The 17,069-nt window shown below is 31.5% G+C and overlaps 2 protein-coding genes across 6 annotated transcripts in view; one reads left to right on the top strand and one right to left on the bottom strand.

Annotated features, from left to right (window-relative positions):
- The first annotated feature begins 2,320 nt into the window (after window positions 1-2,320).
- LOC125071488 (putative peptidyl-prolyl cis-trans isomerase dodo) overlaps window positions 2,321-17,069 on the top strand; it is a 29,539-nt gene continuing 14,790 nt past the window's right edge. Inside the window, exons 1-2 of one of the 2 annotated variants that reach the window (XM_047681757.1) lie at window positions 2,327-2,542; window positions 2,825-3,587. In XM_047681757.1, the coding sequence (XP_047537713.1) occupies window positions 2,826-3,296 (471 nt within the window). In that variant the 5' untranslated portion in view covers window positions 2,327-2,542; window position 2,825 and the 3' untranslated portion in view covers window positions 3,297-3,587. Of the gene's footprint in view, window positions 2,543-2,824; window positions 3,588-17,069 lie in introns of those variants that run through there. The other variant, XM_047681756.1, reaches the window with a different exon arrangement.
- LOC125071487 lies at window positions 3,896-16,855 on the bottom strand. 4 transcript variants are annotated; one of them, XM_047681753.1, is made up of 2 exons: window positions 16,748-16,855; window positions 3,896-5,226 (listed from the first exon to the last, which is right to left on the bottom strand). In XM_047681753.1, exon 2 carries the CDS (start codon window positions 5,220-5,222, stop codon window positions 4,185-4,187), a length of 1,038 nt encoding a protein of 345 aa, XP_047537709.1. In that variant the 5' UTR covers window positions 5,223-5,226; window positions 16,748-16,855; the 3' UTR covers window positions 3,896-4,184. The 4 variants fall into 4 exon arrangements, with proteins under 4 accessions (XP_047537709.1, XP_047537708.1, XP_047537710.1 ...); XM_047681752.1 differs by lacking the exon at window positions 16,748-16,855 and adding an exon at window positions 5,486-5,724; XM_047681754.1 differs by lacking the exon at window positions 16,748-16,855 and adding an exon at window positions 5,482-5,494.

Raw genomic sequence — 17,069 nt, 5'->3', positions numbered from 1 at the left:
ATAAACATAATATGACAAAAACAGTATAAATGCCATCTAAAATTTGATTTTTATTGATCACACATATATCCGCTATCTGCCGCTTCGCTTACAAAATCATGGAGTCAATCTTGAAGTTAATTGTGAAGTTTGTTGGTATTTTTGTTCAACTTTGAACAAAAAGTTCTTACTATCATCATCAGCCGATCGCGTTTTTCCGCTTTCTGCATTTACTCGGGCCTGATTCCCGACTCCCACCACGTCCTACAGATCTTCCGTACATCTGGCTGGAGGGCGCCGGTGATCCGGGATATCCTCCCTAGGACTCGTCTGCTTCAACGGCTTGCGGTCGTAACATAAAATTGGTATTACTATTTTTATCTTAAAAAATAACGGTTACGTATTAATTATTTTTTCCTTTTTAACCGAACCTTTTAACCTTTTTTAAAAAGGAGCTTACCGATTCGATTGTATTTTTTTATTTTATTTTTTTATATTTGTTACCTCTGAACTCCGTCATTAATTAAACGATTTGGAAAATTCTTTTTGTTTCCGATTTTAACACTTCTGTTTGGTCCAATTTAAATTTGGAAAATAAATATGAAGTATAAAAAAGTAAATTTAGTTCCTTACATATAGTTACATATATTTCAAAAAATAACAAAAACCAAACAATCTACGTATTAAAACAAGTAACTATTTAAAACTACATTCTGTCTTATATAAACAAACCTCTTCCTGGTAAAACAAACATATTATTGCCGGGCTGAGTAAGCTCAAAAATATCCACCTCCAATAGGAAAAACAATATGGTCTAAATTGTTCAACCACCAATACCAGATTTCTATATTTAATATGGAAAAAAAACAATAGGTAAGTAATATTGCCATTTACTTATAAGAAGAAAAATTAAGAAGAAAGTTAATTAATTTTATCAAATAAACATAATATACCTGTTAGGACCGGATCTACCATATGGCTTTTTGGTCTTCAGCCCAGGGCCCCGTGGATTCAAGGGGGCCCCAGCTAATTCAAGTCAAAGTCAAAAATAGAGGATAATGCGAAAGAATTTATAACTTTATTAAATTAAACAGATCGTATAGTTTGCAGCCCTGCAATTAATCAATCCCATTTAATTCAAGTCTACGTTCAGATATGTCTTAGATGGGTCCCTAAGTAGTGGTAACCCAGGGTCCCCTAAACTTGGGGGTACATGTCAGTCACCTCCTCGTGGTGTACCCTGGGCAACGGACTCGGGGGAGTTCGCCACATTCCCACGTGGAGGATAAGGGGGGAGGCGCGCACTAGGCGCGCTGGCACAGGGCATTAGATACCGGTTGAGTCTTACATACCCGTCCCGTTCCTCCGACCGGGCGGCGTGCGTAAATGCATTTCCTCCTCGTAAAACAAAAAAAAAACCATAAGAGCCCCCTAAACTTACGGTCCGGCCCTGATACCTGTATGTTAAGAGAACAAGAAGTAAAATATTATCGAAGAGAAAAAAGCTACTTGTAGAAAAAACCATCAGATGTGAAAGGTGGAAATTAATTTGTGTTTGACGTTAGGAGGATATGGTTTCAACCCTAAATCTTCAATTGAGTTTCAGGTTTCCTAATAACTAGGCCATCTCATTTCTCATTCGTTGAAATCTAGAATGTACCTACAGGAGCCTCAGCGTCAGCCTCTGTAAGCGCTTTACATAAAATGTTTTTTAGAAAGGTATCCGTTTCTATAATATAATTCCGCAGATATTTTTAACTTTGCCGATTCATAAATTCAAATCATTTGTATAAAATACATTGGTAAAGAAGGCATAAATTTCAATACAATATTAATAATACAAGAATAAAAAAGCGTGGAGCTTATACTTGTTGATTTCGAGGCAGGATGTGTTACATACATATAATTGTATTTAACTAAAATAGCTTTGTATTTTTAAATTATGAAATGAATAACTACTAATTTCCTTGCCGCTCCACTTATTCAAAAGTGCTTGTAGAAGCCTAGTTGTATAAAGTATATTTTGATTTTTTTTAATAATCCTTCCGATTTTTAGTAAGGAGGTAATAATTTAAGTAAAATTTATAGCATAGGTAGTGCCATCTATATTTGTAGGTTATGTATTCAAACTTTATTAAAATCAGTTAAAATGACATTAGTTTAACAAGATGTACAGAGTTAACAACAGGTGGCGCTATACTATTTTATAAAGGCATATTTAATATATCTTTAATGTTTTTAATTTTCAAAAGAGAAAATCTATGTACTATTTTAATGAATTTGTTTTCAATTTGTGACTAATTATCTATCCGGTCAAAGCCGGTTATCCAAATAATCATATTAATTTGTTATCTGTATCATACGCCGTCGCCCGTCACCAATACCGGTACTCATTTGCTTGCATATTGTAATGTTTTTAAACTCTAATTAGACTAGAAAGAAATACTGTGAAACTTCCTTACAAACTAGTTTCGATTAAAATTACAAGTGCAAATAACTTTAATAAGCTGCTAATCAGTTATTGAAGAATTAGACATCCCGTCATCCGGATCACTGACGCGAGGTAAGTTGATGTTTATATTATATTGTGTAAATTATAAACATTTAGAAGTAATCTGTAGAAAATTACTATTTATATTTCATATAATGTTTGTTATAACCTTAAAACTATTATAATGGACAAAGGAATGTAGAAAGTAAATGGAGCTGTTTAAAATTTAGTTTTCTTGTCAAAAAATTTAATATATGAAATCAGATATTTCACTATCGGCCTTATATTCTATTCAAAACATGAATTTGTGTCTGTGTTTTGTGCAAATGCATCAACATTCCCGAACTATTGCAGAATGTCGAATGACAACGACGCGCCATTACCCGAAGGATGGGAGATGAGAACCAGTCGTTCTACCGGCATGACTTACTTTCTTAATATGTACACAAAGAAATCCCAATGGGAGCGCCCCGATGCGCCAGCAGACCCTGGCGATGTAAGATGCAGTCACATTCTTGTTAAACATGCCGAAAGCAGGCGACCGTCATCATGGCGCGAAGAAAACATTACAAGAACGAAGGTGGAGGCTCTGGATTTACTTAAAAGTTACCGTAAACAGATTGTTTCTAATGATGCATCATTCACTGATTTGGCAATGAAATATTCAGACTGCTCATCGGCTAAACGGGGAGGAGATTTAGGCATGTTTAGTCGAAGTCAAATGCAGCAAGCATTTGCAGAAGAAGCATTCAAATTAAAAGTCGGACAGCTAAGTAAGCCAGTTGAGACGGAGTCAGGTTACCATATTATATTAAGAACGGTTTAAGTTTAATTAGATCTTTAATAGTATAAAACTGATATTGATATAAGATAAGAAATTGGAATAACTTGAATGATGAGTAGTTTTTTGTTTATATATATCTTTAATAATATTTTAGAGATAAATACCCTTTATAAATTTGCTGAAGTGTTAAATATATTTCTTATGCTAGAATTACATTCAGTAATATTTTCTTACAGTATATTATAGATGAACTTTAATAGAAAAGCTATAGAGCTGGCAAAGTCTATATTATAAAAGTTATATTCTTTTAAGTGTGTGTATGTATCTTATAAAATTCTTGTATTTTATAATAAATCTAAATATAATTTACTAAAGAAACATGTTTTTTTTTACCCTGTTCAAATAAATTAAACTCAAACATTTTAGTTAAGATCAACTAGTGTCTGTTTTTTTTAAAAACATTAAAACAATTTTAAAAGTAGAATATTATTTAAAAATTAAGTTTTTTATTTTTGTTAAGCTATATCTATAAAATTCCTTTGTCCATTATAATTAAGTAAGTAATAAAGTAAGATTAAAAAAAAAAGCTTTTTTTGTAAATCAATTTAAATAATGAACAATAAATAACACAATGGTAGGCATGTATTCGGCCTTTAATTAATTATAATATTAAACAATTACATTCGAAAACAACAATTGACTAATATTTTTATATATATAATACATTGATATAATGCCATAATAACCTTTGACAAATCCAGCCTCTTTGTCAAAGGCTCCTTTATTTCTTGAACATTTTAGCAGACTATTATATTATGGCACTTACAAAAAACAAATAACCATAATTATAATGCTTCATCAGGTTTATTTGAGTATTAGAAAATTTCACAGTTACCATGTGCCATAAGCTTGATCGAGGTTATTATAGACCTAGGAGTCATCTTCTTGGTTTCGAACTAATACTATCGTATCCAAAGCGGAATCTTTGATGTCTTGTGCTACGGGTGTCCAGATAGGTCCGATGATGGGAGGAGACCTCTTGCCGCCCCATGCACTGAATTTCACCTTCCTCTTTCCGTCTTTTTTCAAATTAATATCCAAATATGGATGACCAGGCTTAAAGATTCTCGGAATGGTTTCCATAAACGTGTTAAAGGGCAAGGCATCTCGAAGTGTTCGTTCGTCCATTTTAGTGCTCAAAGCCAAGATCTTGATAGGGTGTCGTTTGTCCAACGATGGTATAAACTGGTAACCAGCTACATCCAAGCTATTACCGCTTGGCAGGTAATTGGATATTATCCGAGTCAGTTCTGGCACAGAGGCAGAAAATATTATTTTTGAACCTTTTGCTCCTGGTTTATATATAATTTGCCCACTCCGCTTTCCTCCCCATGGGCTGAATCTAACCCGCTTGGGCATGCTTGGTTCTCGTATACCGATGGACCTTTTCCAAGTCCACGTATGCTCGGCAATATTGGCGTTATCTCTCTTACCTCCCCATGGACTGAAACTCCGTTTTTCCATCGAATTCAGGTCGTTTTTATATGTCGAATTTGCCTCAGGCCCACTGGACCCAATACCAAATGATGGAACAATAACTGGGCTCACCCTCCCATCGTTGCGCAAAAAGAATGTTTTATCGTTGTCAACTAAATTCGGCGCCCAATATTTTTCAGTAACTTCTTTCATTTCTTCAGTAGTTCGCCTCTTACGCTGCGAGTCTATAGAATCATGACCTTGGTCGAAAAACTGACTGTGTTCTACAGGATTATCATTTTGAATAGATTCGTAATGGTTACTGGGGGAGGGCATATTGAAGTAATTGATGTATGGTAACGGTGGGTAGGTATCAGCCGATTCGAGTGGTTCCATGAGGGTTTCAATGGCCGGGTCTGCATGGTTGATGTACTGGAGGCTGGCGGTGCCGATCCAAGAGAACGTGATGATAAAAATCCAGGAGAACGTCATGGTTCTGAAAGCAGAGAATATTTTTTTGGATTATTATCTATATTCGCGTTAACATACGTATAGCATACATCAATCAATTTTTATTACATATACGGTTCTTCTATTTCCCATGATAAAAATACTGTTGATGCACATATCCATTATGACCAATAAATTTGCTGAGTTTTATTAATATAACAAATTTTAAAATTTGTTCGTCGTAATTAGAAATCAATTTTATTGTATTTAACTAGCATATCTAGCACATCACATATCTTACCTACCTACTATAAATTTATAAATATATATTTAAATGATATGATGACGGCATTCGGCACTGATCTTACAAATTAGTATAAAATGATTATAACTGCAAAATAGCTATCCTGAATATTTTAAAATGATTTTTTTGGAGATATACTGTTCTGAACTATTAAGTAACTACATTATATACTCTACACATAATATATCAACGTCATTAATAATATGAAACCAACTTAATACAATTATGTATATGTACATATTTGACGTTGAAGCGAAGACATGATTTTACATCTACCCTACATGCAGATAAAAGTTGATCTTTAAAATGTTTATATGGAGAATAAAATGTATTGAAATTAATAAAAAGGTTTTACTCAACAGAATCTATAAAACTCGTGCCAAAGTGATGGCAAGTCTATTGTATATACTTATATAGGCGGACGAGCGAATAGATATATTAATCATTCCTTATATCACCAATGCGCCACCAACCTTGGAAACTAAGATGTTATGTTCCTTGTGCCTAAAGTTACATCTGCTCACTCACCCTCTACTTCCAAACACCAATACTGAGTACTGCTGTTTGGAAGTAGAATATCTGATGAGTGGGTAGGTACCCAGGCGGACCTGCACAAAGCCCTACCACCAAGTAAAAAAATAAATACAGTGAAATAATACATCATTTAGCATTTTTTTTTTAGCATTAGCAGCCCGTAAATGTCCCACTGCTGGGATAAAGGCCTCCTCTCCCTTTGAGGGGAAGGTCTGGAGCATATTCCACCACGCTGCTCCAATGCGGGTTGGCGGAATACACATGTGGCAGAATTTCGTTGAAATTAGACACATGCAGGTTTCCTCACGATGTTTTCCTTCACCGCCGAGCACGAGATGAATTATAAACACAAATTAAGCACATGAAATTTCAGTGGTGCCTGTCTGGGTTTGAACCCGAAATCATCGGTTAAGATGCACGCGTTCTAGCCACTGGGCCATCTCGGCTCTTACATCATGCTTAGCCTAAAACAACTATAGTAACTATAGTAGGTTTCAATAGGTTTGTAGTAGATTTACCGTTAAGATTCTAAAACATATTAATGTTTTAATCATATAATTGTACTTTTTGTAAGTAGGCAAAGGGGCAGATAGGACAACAGATGGTAAGTGGTCACCACCATTACCATCGCCCATAGACATTATCAATAGTTAAAATTCAATAGTCATGAAAGTCTTATGAAAAGTTAAAGTTACATTCTAGGACTACGTTGTATAAAACATAATCACTTCAAGCCGTCTTTACGCAACGGATTTTAATGCGGTATATTTTTTTTTTCTTTAATGGCCTTGTTTGGCGGCGAGCATATGGGCCACCTGATGGCAAGTGGTCACCACCGCCCATAGACAAAGGCGCTGTAAGAAATATTAACCATTCCTTACATTACCTATACGCCACCAACCATGGGAACTAAGATGTTATGTCCCTTGTGCCTGTAGTTACACTGGCTCACTCACCCTTCTAACCTAACACAACAATACAGAGTACTGTTATTTGGCGGTAGAATATCTGATGAGTGGGTGGTACCTACCCAGACGGGCTTGCACAAAGCCCTACCACCAAGCAAAACGAAAACTCACAGATTTTGTTTTGATTTTATTTAATTGTAAATTTGCCGCCAAAATTATGTAAACTCTTTTAAAAGATTTTTTTTAATATCATATAGTATACATTAGTTCAGTTAGAATGTATAAAATAATTGTCTAAAACTAATTCTTTGTTAAATCGTAACAATTTAGTAAATCGCAATCAAGTTTTTTTATATGCAGCCGTCGTCCCGTAACCAATGGGACAAAAATCGGATTACGTTATTAATATATAGTTCTATTCTGTAATGTTTTGTATGTACGGAAAAATATTAATGTTTTTATGAGAAAATGTGATTCTCATAACGTTTGTACAAGGAACAAACACAATCTTGTTACTCCTGTTACTCGACTGCATAGAGTCAGTAACTCTTTTGTGGGGCAATGTATACGCTTCTACAACAGTATCCCAGAAAGCGTTCAAAATGTTTCTGTTGCGAAATTTAAAAAAATTGTTAAGGAACGCTTGTGTGCGAAAGGTGCACACCTTGGGAATGAAACGATCGCCTCCTGGCTGTTTCTACTCATATACAATTATGTAAATAATTAATTTGACGTAAAAAAAACTCCCGCTGAGTTTCTTTCGCCGGTTCTTCTCAGGTCAGGGTGTTTTCTTTTTCCGAACCGGTTTAATTTGACCATCAATAAGAAAGTGTAATACTTCTATATTGAATAAAGGAATTTGAGTTTGAGTTTATAAGACTAGTGGGTCGTTCGGGAAACTTCTCTTTTATTCAACAGATTTTTACAAATTTCGAAGCCTATATAGTTTTTTTTTAATTTAATTTCATTGTAAACTGAAGACGTCTGTTCGTACGGTTTTCGTTTGCTTTCTTTTTTTTTATATACATCCATAACCTCTACCCTTTACGTGGCCAGTAACATTTTTCCGCTCACTAAAATTAATCCATAACAATTTAATAAATTGCAATCAAGAATCCTCTTTATTTTTCTTCGCATCTATGGCTGGAGCTATTCAAAACGAGATTATAACCGTTTTTTTATGTAATGAGTAACGATTGTTCTGTTCCTGCATATAAAACAAAAGATGCGCCTATTATAATTTACTTAGAATTACGATATTAAAATAAAGTGTGCTGGTACGTCGTCGTTTTTCCATAAATAAAAATAAACTATATATATATATATATATATATATATATATATATATATATATATATATACTCTTATTTCTATATTCTGTGGTTTAATACACGCTCGCCTATGCCTAATAGCATATTAATTCTTAATTTTGAAGATAATTAAAAATATACCTATAAAAATAAATACTTAAATGCTAAAGCAGCAATGTGTTAAAAAAGGATTTCTTATCAAAAGAAAATTTCTGTGATATTTTCCAACTTTATAAACTTGTTAGTCGTTAGCGTTAAATAATTAATCTAACTTTGAATAAAAATAAAATTGCCTGTCGCTTCTACGATCCTTACTTAAACATATTATTTTATGACAGATTTTAAAGTCCATCGAATTAGACTAGATTTTAATTTGACATCGTTTTATTTATATTTTGTTTCTTCAACAAAAAAAAAATCTGTGTTCGAATTAACAGCTTGACGGGTGTAATAGGTATTTTAAAATAATCGACTATGTAATGGAATGGATTTAAATTATTGTCTTTAAATATTTGGAATAAATTTTATAAACATATTAATGTCATATATAAGCTTATATATCTTTATAAATAGTATTTTATACTTAATACCTAACACCATAATAATAAAAATAACATTTTCAAAACAAATGAATGATTATGAATTTAATATTTTAAAAGTTATTTAGGTAACACAGAGTAATAAATCAATGTACATTTTTTTTTTTTTATTGATAGAAAAATGTTGTAAAGGTATAACGAAAGCTTTTTTAAGCTTCTTGCATACTTTCTAAGATTTCAATTGAAACGAACCATATTTGTAAGTCCTTTCGACCGTTTAAGATTTCCAATTATTCAAAATAAAATGAAAGAAATCTAAAAAATGTCTAAATGGTGCAGAGTCTGTGTATCTTAGGTAAAGATTGCGGGTTCATAGTCGGGTTAAGCACCGCTGTTTTATTAGTGGTAATTAAATGCTAGATTAAGTCCAATAGTTCACGTACGATAAATTATTTTATCTCACAGATTAAATATGGAGCTGTGTAAGGAATTCTTGTATTTAGAAATCACAAGTAATTTAAACCTCTATCGTTATGCTCATAAGACCATATAATAGCAGGCAAAGGCAGGAAAACTTAGTGCCGAGACTCGAACCCGGAATCTTAGCTATGATTTATGTATTCCAACCACTAGATCAAATCGATTCTTATAACCAAATCATAAACAATAAAAATTTTTCCGTAAAAATAAATCTTATTAAATTATTTCTAGCCAGCCGTTAAACGAGCAATCGCTTAACCATTTCTTTCGATAAAACAATATTTTTTCTGTATCCCTTTGATGGGTCTGCGCGATGTCTCTCTCCCCTGACAAATATTGAAAATACTAATGCCGGACATTTTTAATGGTTTGAGTTATTCCCGAGTGTTTTACACCTAAAGTTTAAATTTTGATATAATGATAAAATCGCGACAAGGTAATTTGAATAACATAAGTCTCGCTTGTTATAGTTTAATAGCAATCATCAAAAAATAGATATATAGACGTCTTACTTACCACCTGGTAAGTAGAATTACGTACCTACGTACAGTAAAAAAAAAACAAAAAGGCACAGACGAGACAGCCTTCTACAAAATTTTTTTTAAAATACGATTTCATTTAAAAATACTTAATTCAAGTAGGATTTTACAAGCGCTTCTAAACCATTGTTTTACAAGTTTGTTACAATAAAGTTACGATACCCTAGGTTTGCTTTTAGCTTTTATTGAATATATCACCAAGCTAGCAACAGCCCCACTGCTAGGGCTGTTATACTTTTAAATAACTTCCTACTTTGTTGTCGAGATGTAGACATATTTTGTGATCGCTTTTATACTATATTCAAACAATTCTATATATTCCAGAATTTTAAAGATGTTTTATAGTTACTAAATAGATTTAAACTTATTTTTGTTTACTTTTTTATATTTTTTTTTTTTTAACAAAATTATCTCTTTCGTCCTTAGTAGTATGTTTTAGTCAAATTATTAAGAATATTTTAAAAAATAAAAAATTGTTAAATAATTAGTGTAATAACAAACTACTTATAATCGACTTGGTGTAATAACTGTAATGCTTATATTTTTCAAAAAAAGATTATAATTATTATCACAAATACCTTGAATAAAAAAAATGGTGGAATTAACCACCAAAGTCAAGGGCTATTACTTAATATTTGCGAATTAAAGAGTTCAGTATATTTAAAGGTTTTTCTAATAATAGAGAAAAAATTGACATTTGTTATATGTATGTTTTTGATTAATCATACCCGATCGGAGTTCAATAACCTGAAAATATGCCTAATATATTAAATTTATAGTCCAGAATTAACAAAACTTCAAAACGAATACACTGGTGTCGTAAAAGTTTTAATATATTTCAATAATTGTTAGATAATTGTAGTGAAACGATAATAATTTAGCGGCCACTTAATTTTCCGTCCAAGTCTTAGACCCTGATGTAGATGCAGTATAAGGTCGAAGTAAAATCTTAACTCGATGTAATCCAAGTAATGTTTCGATCGAACACGAACTGAATGTTGTGGTTAAATCTATGACCCTAAACCGCAACTTGTATGAGACGGCTACAAGGGTGTTTTAGAGGAATCTTAAATCCGACGTGTTAACTTAAACTCCAAATTTTTCTTGGCAATATATCGATTTGGAATTGGTTTTTAAACTTAACATTATCAATAACAGTTACAAGTCCATTGGACTAAGGTACCCATAATTCCATTGGTAAGATATTATTGTGGACTGCCGATATTAGGTGTAATTTTTTTTATATTATTATAATTCATGTAATTATTTGTTCTTAGTGACCTAACTAGCTATTTCGGATCCCAATGCAAAATATATAAGTATCCGCCCTTTGTCTGTCAGAATGTTGTTGTCCTCGTAAATAGTCTTATATATTAATAGCGTAAGCCGATTTTTGTCCCAGTGATTAGATGATTGGTTATGGTCTTATTTTGAAGGGCTCCAGCCGTAGATGTGCAGAAAATTAACAAGGATTCTTGATTGCAATTTACTAAATTGTTACAATTTAACAAATAATAATAATTAATTTTAGAGGGCGGAAAAAAGATACTGGCCGGCTAGAGAGCGGCGCTATGGCTGTAAAAAAAAACAAATGTAAAACGTGCGAACAGACGTCGTCAGTGTACAATGAAATTATATCAAAACAAAACCTGTCATAGGTTTCGAAATTCCTAAAGATCTGTTGAATAAACACAAAGTTTTACGGGCGACCCACTAGTAATATATTTAAATCGTGTGTGCGGATTATTATATAAACTTTTTTTTGCGAGACAAACGAGAATCAATGAGGGACTTCAAAATTAGGTTTTGTAATAATAGAATCGTTTCTGTCTCGCTAATTCCTCCTATTGTTTGCATTGGCGTAGCTACGTCACTGTTTGTCTCGTGTGCGTTCTTATATCATTAATCGCATTGAATTAAAACATTATACAATTATTGTTGACATTTGTGAATGTTTCTAGAGAAACATTGTCATCGACGGCGCGCGGACATCGGAAATTGTTTACAAATAAAATTAAGAAAGCATTGCTGGAGTAACTAGTACGTTATACCAATTAACTTCCGTAGGAAATTTATATAACTTTTATAAAAGGAATGAAACCTCTTTTTAAACTATTTCCGTCATTTTTTTCGCATATTTAATTATTTTTTTAATTGTCGTTATATGCAAAGGATAATATTACGCCGCCTGACAAACTAACATAACTTACTTAACGTAATGGGTATAACAATGCCTTAAATCAATAGAAGCTTGGTATGAAATTTAATTTGTATTGATTTTAAAGCTTTTGATTTGCCGAGTAAATATGATCTTATAACATTAAATATAAACGTTGTATTTTGTGTGAAATTCTCACTACACTCTCGTTAATAATAATTTAACATTGGTACCGTCGTTACTTCTGATTTTCCGTAACACAAGTGCTTTAGCTACTTACATTGGGATCAGAGTAAAGTATGTGATGTTTTCCAACCATTATTTATTTATAACTAATATGTATATATATATAACATTCAAAAGAAAAAGACTAAGTGACTATTCAACCGCCACACAACATTTATTAGTAATGTATGTTCAAAAATTTAAACGATATTATTAAATTAATTGCCAAAAAACACCTTAGTTTAAACTAACATAAATAAAACCTCCGCAAGATTATAGAGAGGATGTTTCATGCAATAAACATATATGTCCCTTATGCAATTTTACTGACACGCCCTGGAACAGAATAACAAAGTATTGATAACTGTTAGTTGAATATTTGAACAGCACCAGAGGTGATCCTCATCCAGGTCTGCATAAAGCTCTACCACCGAGAATTTTTTTTTATATATATTAAATATAAAAAAAAAAATTGTATATATATATTAACGGCTGCTTTACAATATATTTATGATAATATAATATACATAAAAGATAATATACATACTACTAATGTAAATAAACATTTCTTTCTTTCTTTCTAAAACAATAAATAAAAACCAACTTGCAACCCTTGCTTTCCGCTTGCATAAGGCATAGTGAACGTTTTTGGGCAATGCATATGAGCCGGAAAATATAATCAATTTACCATTTATTTATTAATTAGAAAAAAATATTAAGACAAAACTAATCAATAAATCTTATTATTTTTCAAAAAATATAAAGACACCTGGATTTAGGCTATGGTTCCAACAAATGACTGATTAAACAATAATCTTAAATCTAGTTATATAAAAGAGCAACTGTGCTAGTTTCTTGCCGTTTATTCGCGCTGAAGGCTAAAAATGCTTTATTGAAAAATTACTTGAATAAAATACATTTGATTTGATTGTTGATTTATCTATTTAAAAATTTTAATTTGAACATAGTATGAATTTTTTTACTGATAGTAAAAGATTTACTTTTGAAAATTCCGTCCAATTTCACGTCTATTATTATCCAAATATATAAATTTTAGATCAGCAACGAATAATAAAACTTATCTAACATAGTTTTACTGTTTATGTATAAACGGAACTATATTTTCCATCAAGTGAGCCTTCTGCTCGTTGGCCACCTATAACATAAAAAAGGCTTATATAATGAAATTCTATAGTGGAATTGATAAGAGAACTCTGGCAGATTGTAAGCGTATCTAAAAGTTACATTTTTTAAAATCCTCCTCGTTATTCGTTGCCGTAATTCGATTCAATGTTTTTAGAAGATCAGTCATTCGAAATACACCGAGGAATTTAGGGCATAACTTGTTTGAAGATAAACTATTTATTGTATTTTTAGAACATCACAAATCACAAAATCCGCTTTTTCACGATTCATGTCACTGAATACCACATTATTTATGTGTGTACACAAGAATAATATGGGGTCCGAAAAACATTAGATAAACAAACTTGTCCCCCTCGAACCTTCCGATGAATATTCGACATCATATTTCCACAATAGAGATGTTTTTCTCTGAATCTGGCATTTGTTTAAATATTTGTGTATACTATTTATTTCAATACAATAAGATCATAAAACACTTGGCCCTACTTCTCCATATCTTACTCTGACTTTGCCATAGTTAATTTGTTTTATAACATTTTAAGCAAAAATCTGTGAATCAAAAGGTAGATTTAAGTCGCGTTTTCTATTATGACTTTTAGTAATTAACTTCTGCATTTTCATACTATTACGTATGTATAATGGTGGCCTGTTGCATTAGGTACATATATATAACAAATATAAAGTAATCAAGTTCTAATAGAAACTAACAACTAAAGTGGAAATCAACTTATAAACCACAACTTCACTTTACCCCGTAATGATCAGGATTCGTTGAAATAATGCAAAGTTTGTATTTAATATGTTTTACACAAGCTATATTTAGTAACTGATTGCAATCATATCTTTAATGGTGCTTTAAATACTTTATCGTTTTTTTTAATAATGACTATTTTCATTTGATTTGGTTATAATTTAAATTACAAATAATTCCTTCAATCCTTCAAGTGGAACAAAAATAAAACTAAATGTCACGAACATGTCGATTGTGAAATATATGTATATAGTAATCTAAATAATTAAAAAACATGACGAAAAAAAAAAGGACCCGCTGAGTTTCTTTCGCCGGTTCTTCTCAGGTCAGGGTGTTCCTTTTTCCGAACCGGTGGTAGTGTTTAATCTGACCATCAATAAGAAAGTGTAATGCTTCTATATTGAATAAAGGAATTTGAGTTTGAGTTTGACATAATTTTTAATATGATTGGCAGTTTGATTTAACAAAACAAAAATAAAGTGATACCTTTTCATAGAAAACCCCTTTTCAACCATACAGACATAGTAAGAAAAGTTTCTGTAAATCTAGAAAATTTAGAAATGTCGCAAACCTAAGATAATCAGCTAGGCGACGAGTGTTTTACTCGTTCTCTTCTACGTACAGTTTTCTTCATAACATTACCTGTGTCAAGCACTACGTAATTTGGAAACTCAAATTGTACTTGACAAGGTTGTTAACGTATTGTATGAAATTATTTTAAAGTTATTTTAGAGAAAAGAAGAATAGCAGCAACTATGAGATATAAGCTTCCATGTTCCATTTTTACATTAGCAGCCTGTAAATTTCCCACTGCTGGGCTAAGGCCTACTCTCCCTTTGAGGAGAAGGTTTGGAGCATATTCCACAACGCTGCTCCAATGCAAGTTGGTGGAATACACATGTGGCGGAATTTCATTGAAATTAGACACATGCAGGATTCCTCACGATGTTTTCCTTCACCACCGAGCACGAGATGAATTATAAACACAAATTAATCACATGAAAATTCAGTGGTGCTTGCCTGAGTTTGAACCCGAAATCATCGGTTAAGATGCACGCGTTCTACTGGGCCATCTCGGCTCTCACCACATTATAATTGCAATAAAACTAACCAAAAGAAAAAAAAACTATAAAACTACCTTTGTGTATTTAGTCGTAGTTTAGTACTCTAAATAGACGGTCAAAGCCGTGAATGCGTCGAAAAAAATAGTTGCCTGTATTAACGCATTTAAAGATATATAAGAAAACAAAATATTTATATAATATATCGTTTTCTAATATATAAGCTGCCTTACTGATAACAATAGATGTCCGTGAGTACAATAGTTACATGTTACCGGCTTCCCAGATATTGCTCATATCGATAACTAATTATTAGGGATTAAACTATTGTCACAAATCTTAAGGAAGAAAATTGCATTCCATTTTTAGGTATGTTTTTTTTTTAACGTACGAAACGGAACCAGTTCCATTTGATTTAAATGTAAAGAATTTTGGATTATTCACTATTTTTTTTTTAATTAATTAGTCTTAATAATATGCACTGTTTTTATTAAAAATAATTTAGAGGCGATAGGTGTATTATTAGATGCATTGATTAAAATATTATTACATTACATACGATAGATATAAAAGATATTTAAAATAATCCCTCCTTTTTTTTAATATCTTCAAAATTAGACTTAGTAAACAAAACTCAATTTAAAAAAAAAGACATTGATTATTATTATTAATAAAAAAAACTATATATGAACAATGTTATAAATAAAATTATCACATTTATGTTATTTTTATTCATAAAAATGGTCTTGTAATATATTATTCGATTAAATTTTTAAAAAAATGTAGAATTAAGGGCTTTTATTTGTAGAGATTAATTAATTTTAAACGTCTTTTATGTAATGCTTATAAATAAAAAAATATAATCAAATGTTTAAAGTTCTGTCTTAAATGATAATCTATTAATTATTTCAGATCGATGAGTGCATCTATATGTCATAAAATCTATCTTTATTAGCAAAATACCACTGAATGATCGCAAATGTCTCGCAAACTTTAGGGATTGACTTGTAATTTAGCAATACTTATTTTCGCGACGATCACAAGGAAAGGATTTTTCAAAAGTTTAACTTAAGGGGCGAAATGGGAGATGTTTATAAATATTACCCGTACGATGTCTGGATAGAGAGCTAGTTATTAATTAATTGATTTTAATTTACATATAATTTGTAACTCGTTTGAAACAATTGTAAACTTATTACTTAAAATAATTTATTAGTAAAACATTTAACGACTATCTTTTTAAAGTATTATTTTGATCGTAAACTGTTACAGATTTTTTAAATATAGAAATTGATTTAGATTTTTTTTAATGTATTCTGGAAGAGCATTCCATAACATTGTGGGCTATACGGTGAAGGATTTATTGAAAAATTTTGTTTTATGCACAAACATTTTGAGCATAATGTTCCGAGAAGTTCTTAATAAGAAAGGATCCTCAAGAAATTATACCTTTAAATAAGATGAAAAACTATCATTAAATAGCACAATACACTATCCATTGTCTGTAAAATGTCTATTGTTCATTGTCCTAAATAAATAAATACTTATGTATATTTGGTGAAATATTATTTAACGATTATAATAACAGTAATTTTATAAATATCATTCTTACCTGGTAAATAACTACAGCATTCCTAGATCACAATCCAAGGCATATGAACTTTAATACTATGACAATTATACCAATGTTACACTTCCAATGCTTACTCGATGACGAGGCGAAATGTTATGATTTCCATGGGATGCCATCCGCGCTTATATACAAGAAGATCGACGCGGTGTAGCGTCAGTGCGAACGGTGTATTATTAAAACGACGTATTTAGTGGTTTTGACAATCAAATCTGTTTGTTTATCACTATGTATGGCTGGTATTTTTGTACTATTGTTGCGTTTTGAATGTTTGAATTTATGTTTTATTTTTTGTAATTAAATT

This window comes from Vanessa atalanta, chromosome 19 (assembly GCF_905147765.1).
Source record: "Vanessa atalanta chromosome 19, ilVanAtal1.2, whole genome shotgun sequence".
Taxonomy (NCBI): Eukaryota; Metazoa; Arthropoda; class Insecta; order Lepidoptera; family Nymphalidae; genus Vanessa; species Vanessa atalanta.
Note: the sequence above shows the minus strand (reverse complement) of the source record. Positions and strands in the feature narration are given on the sequence as shown.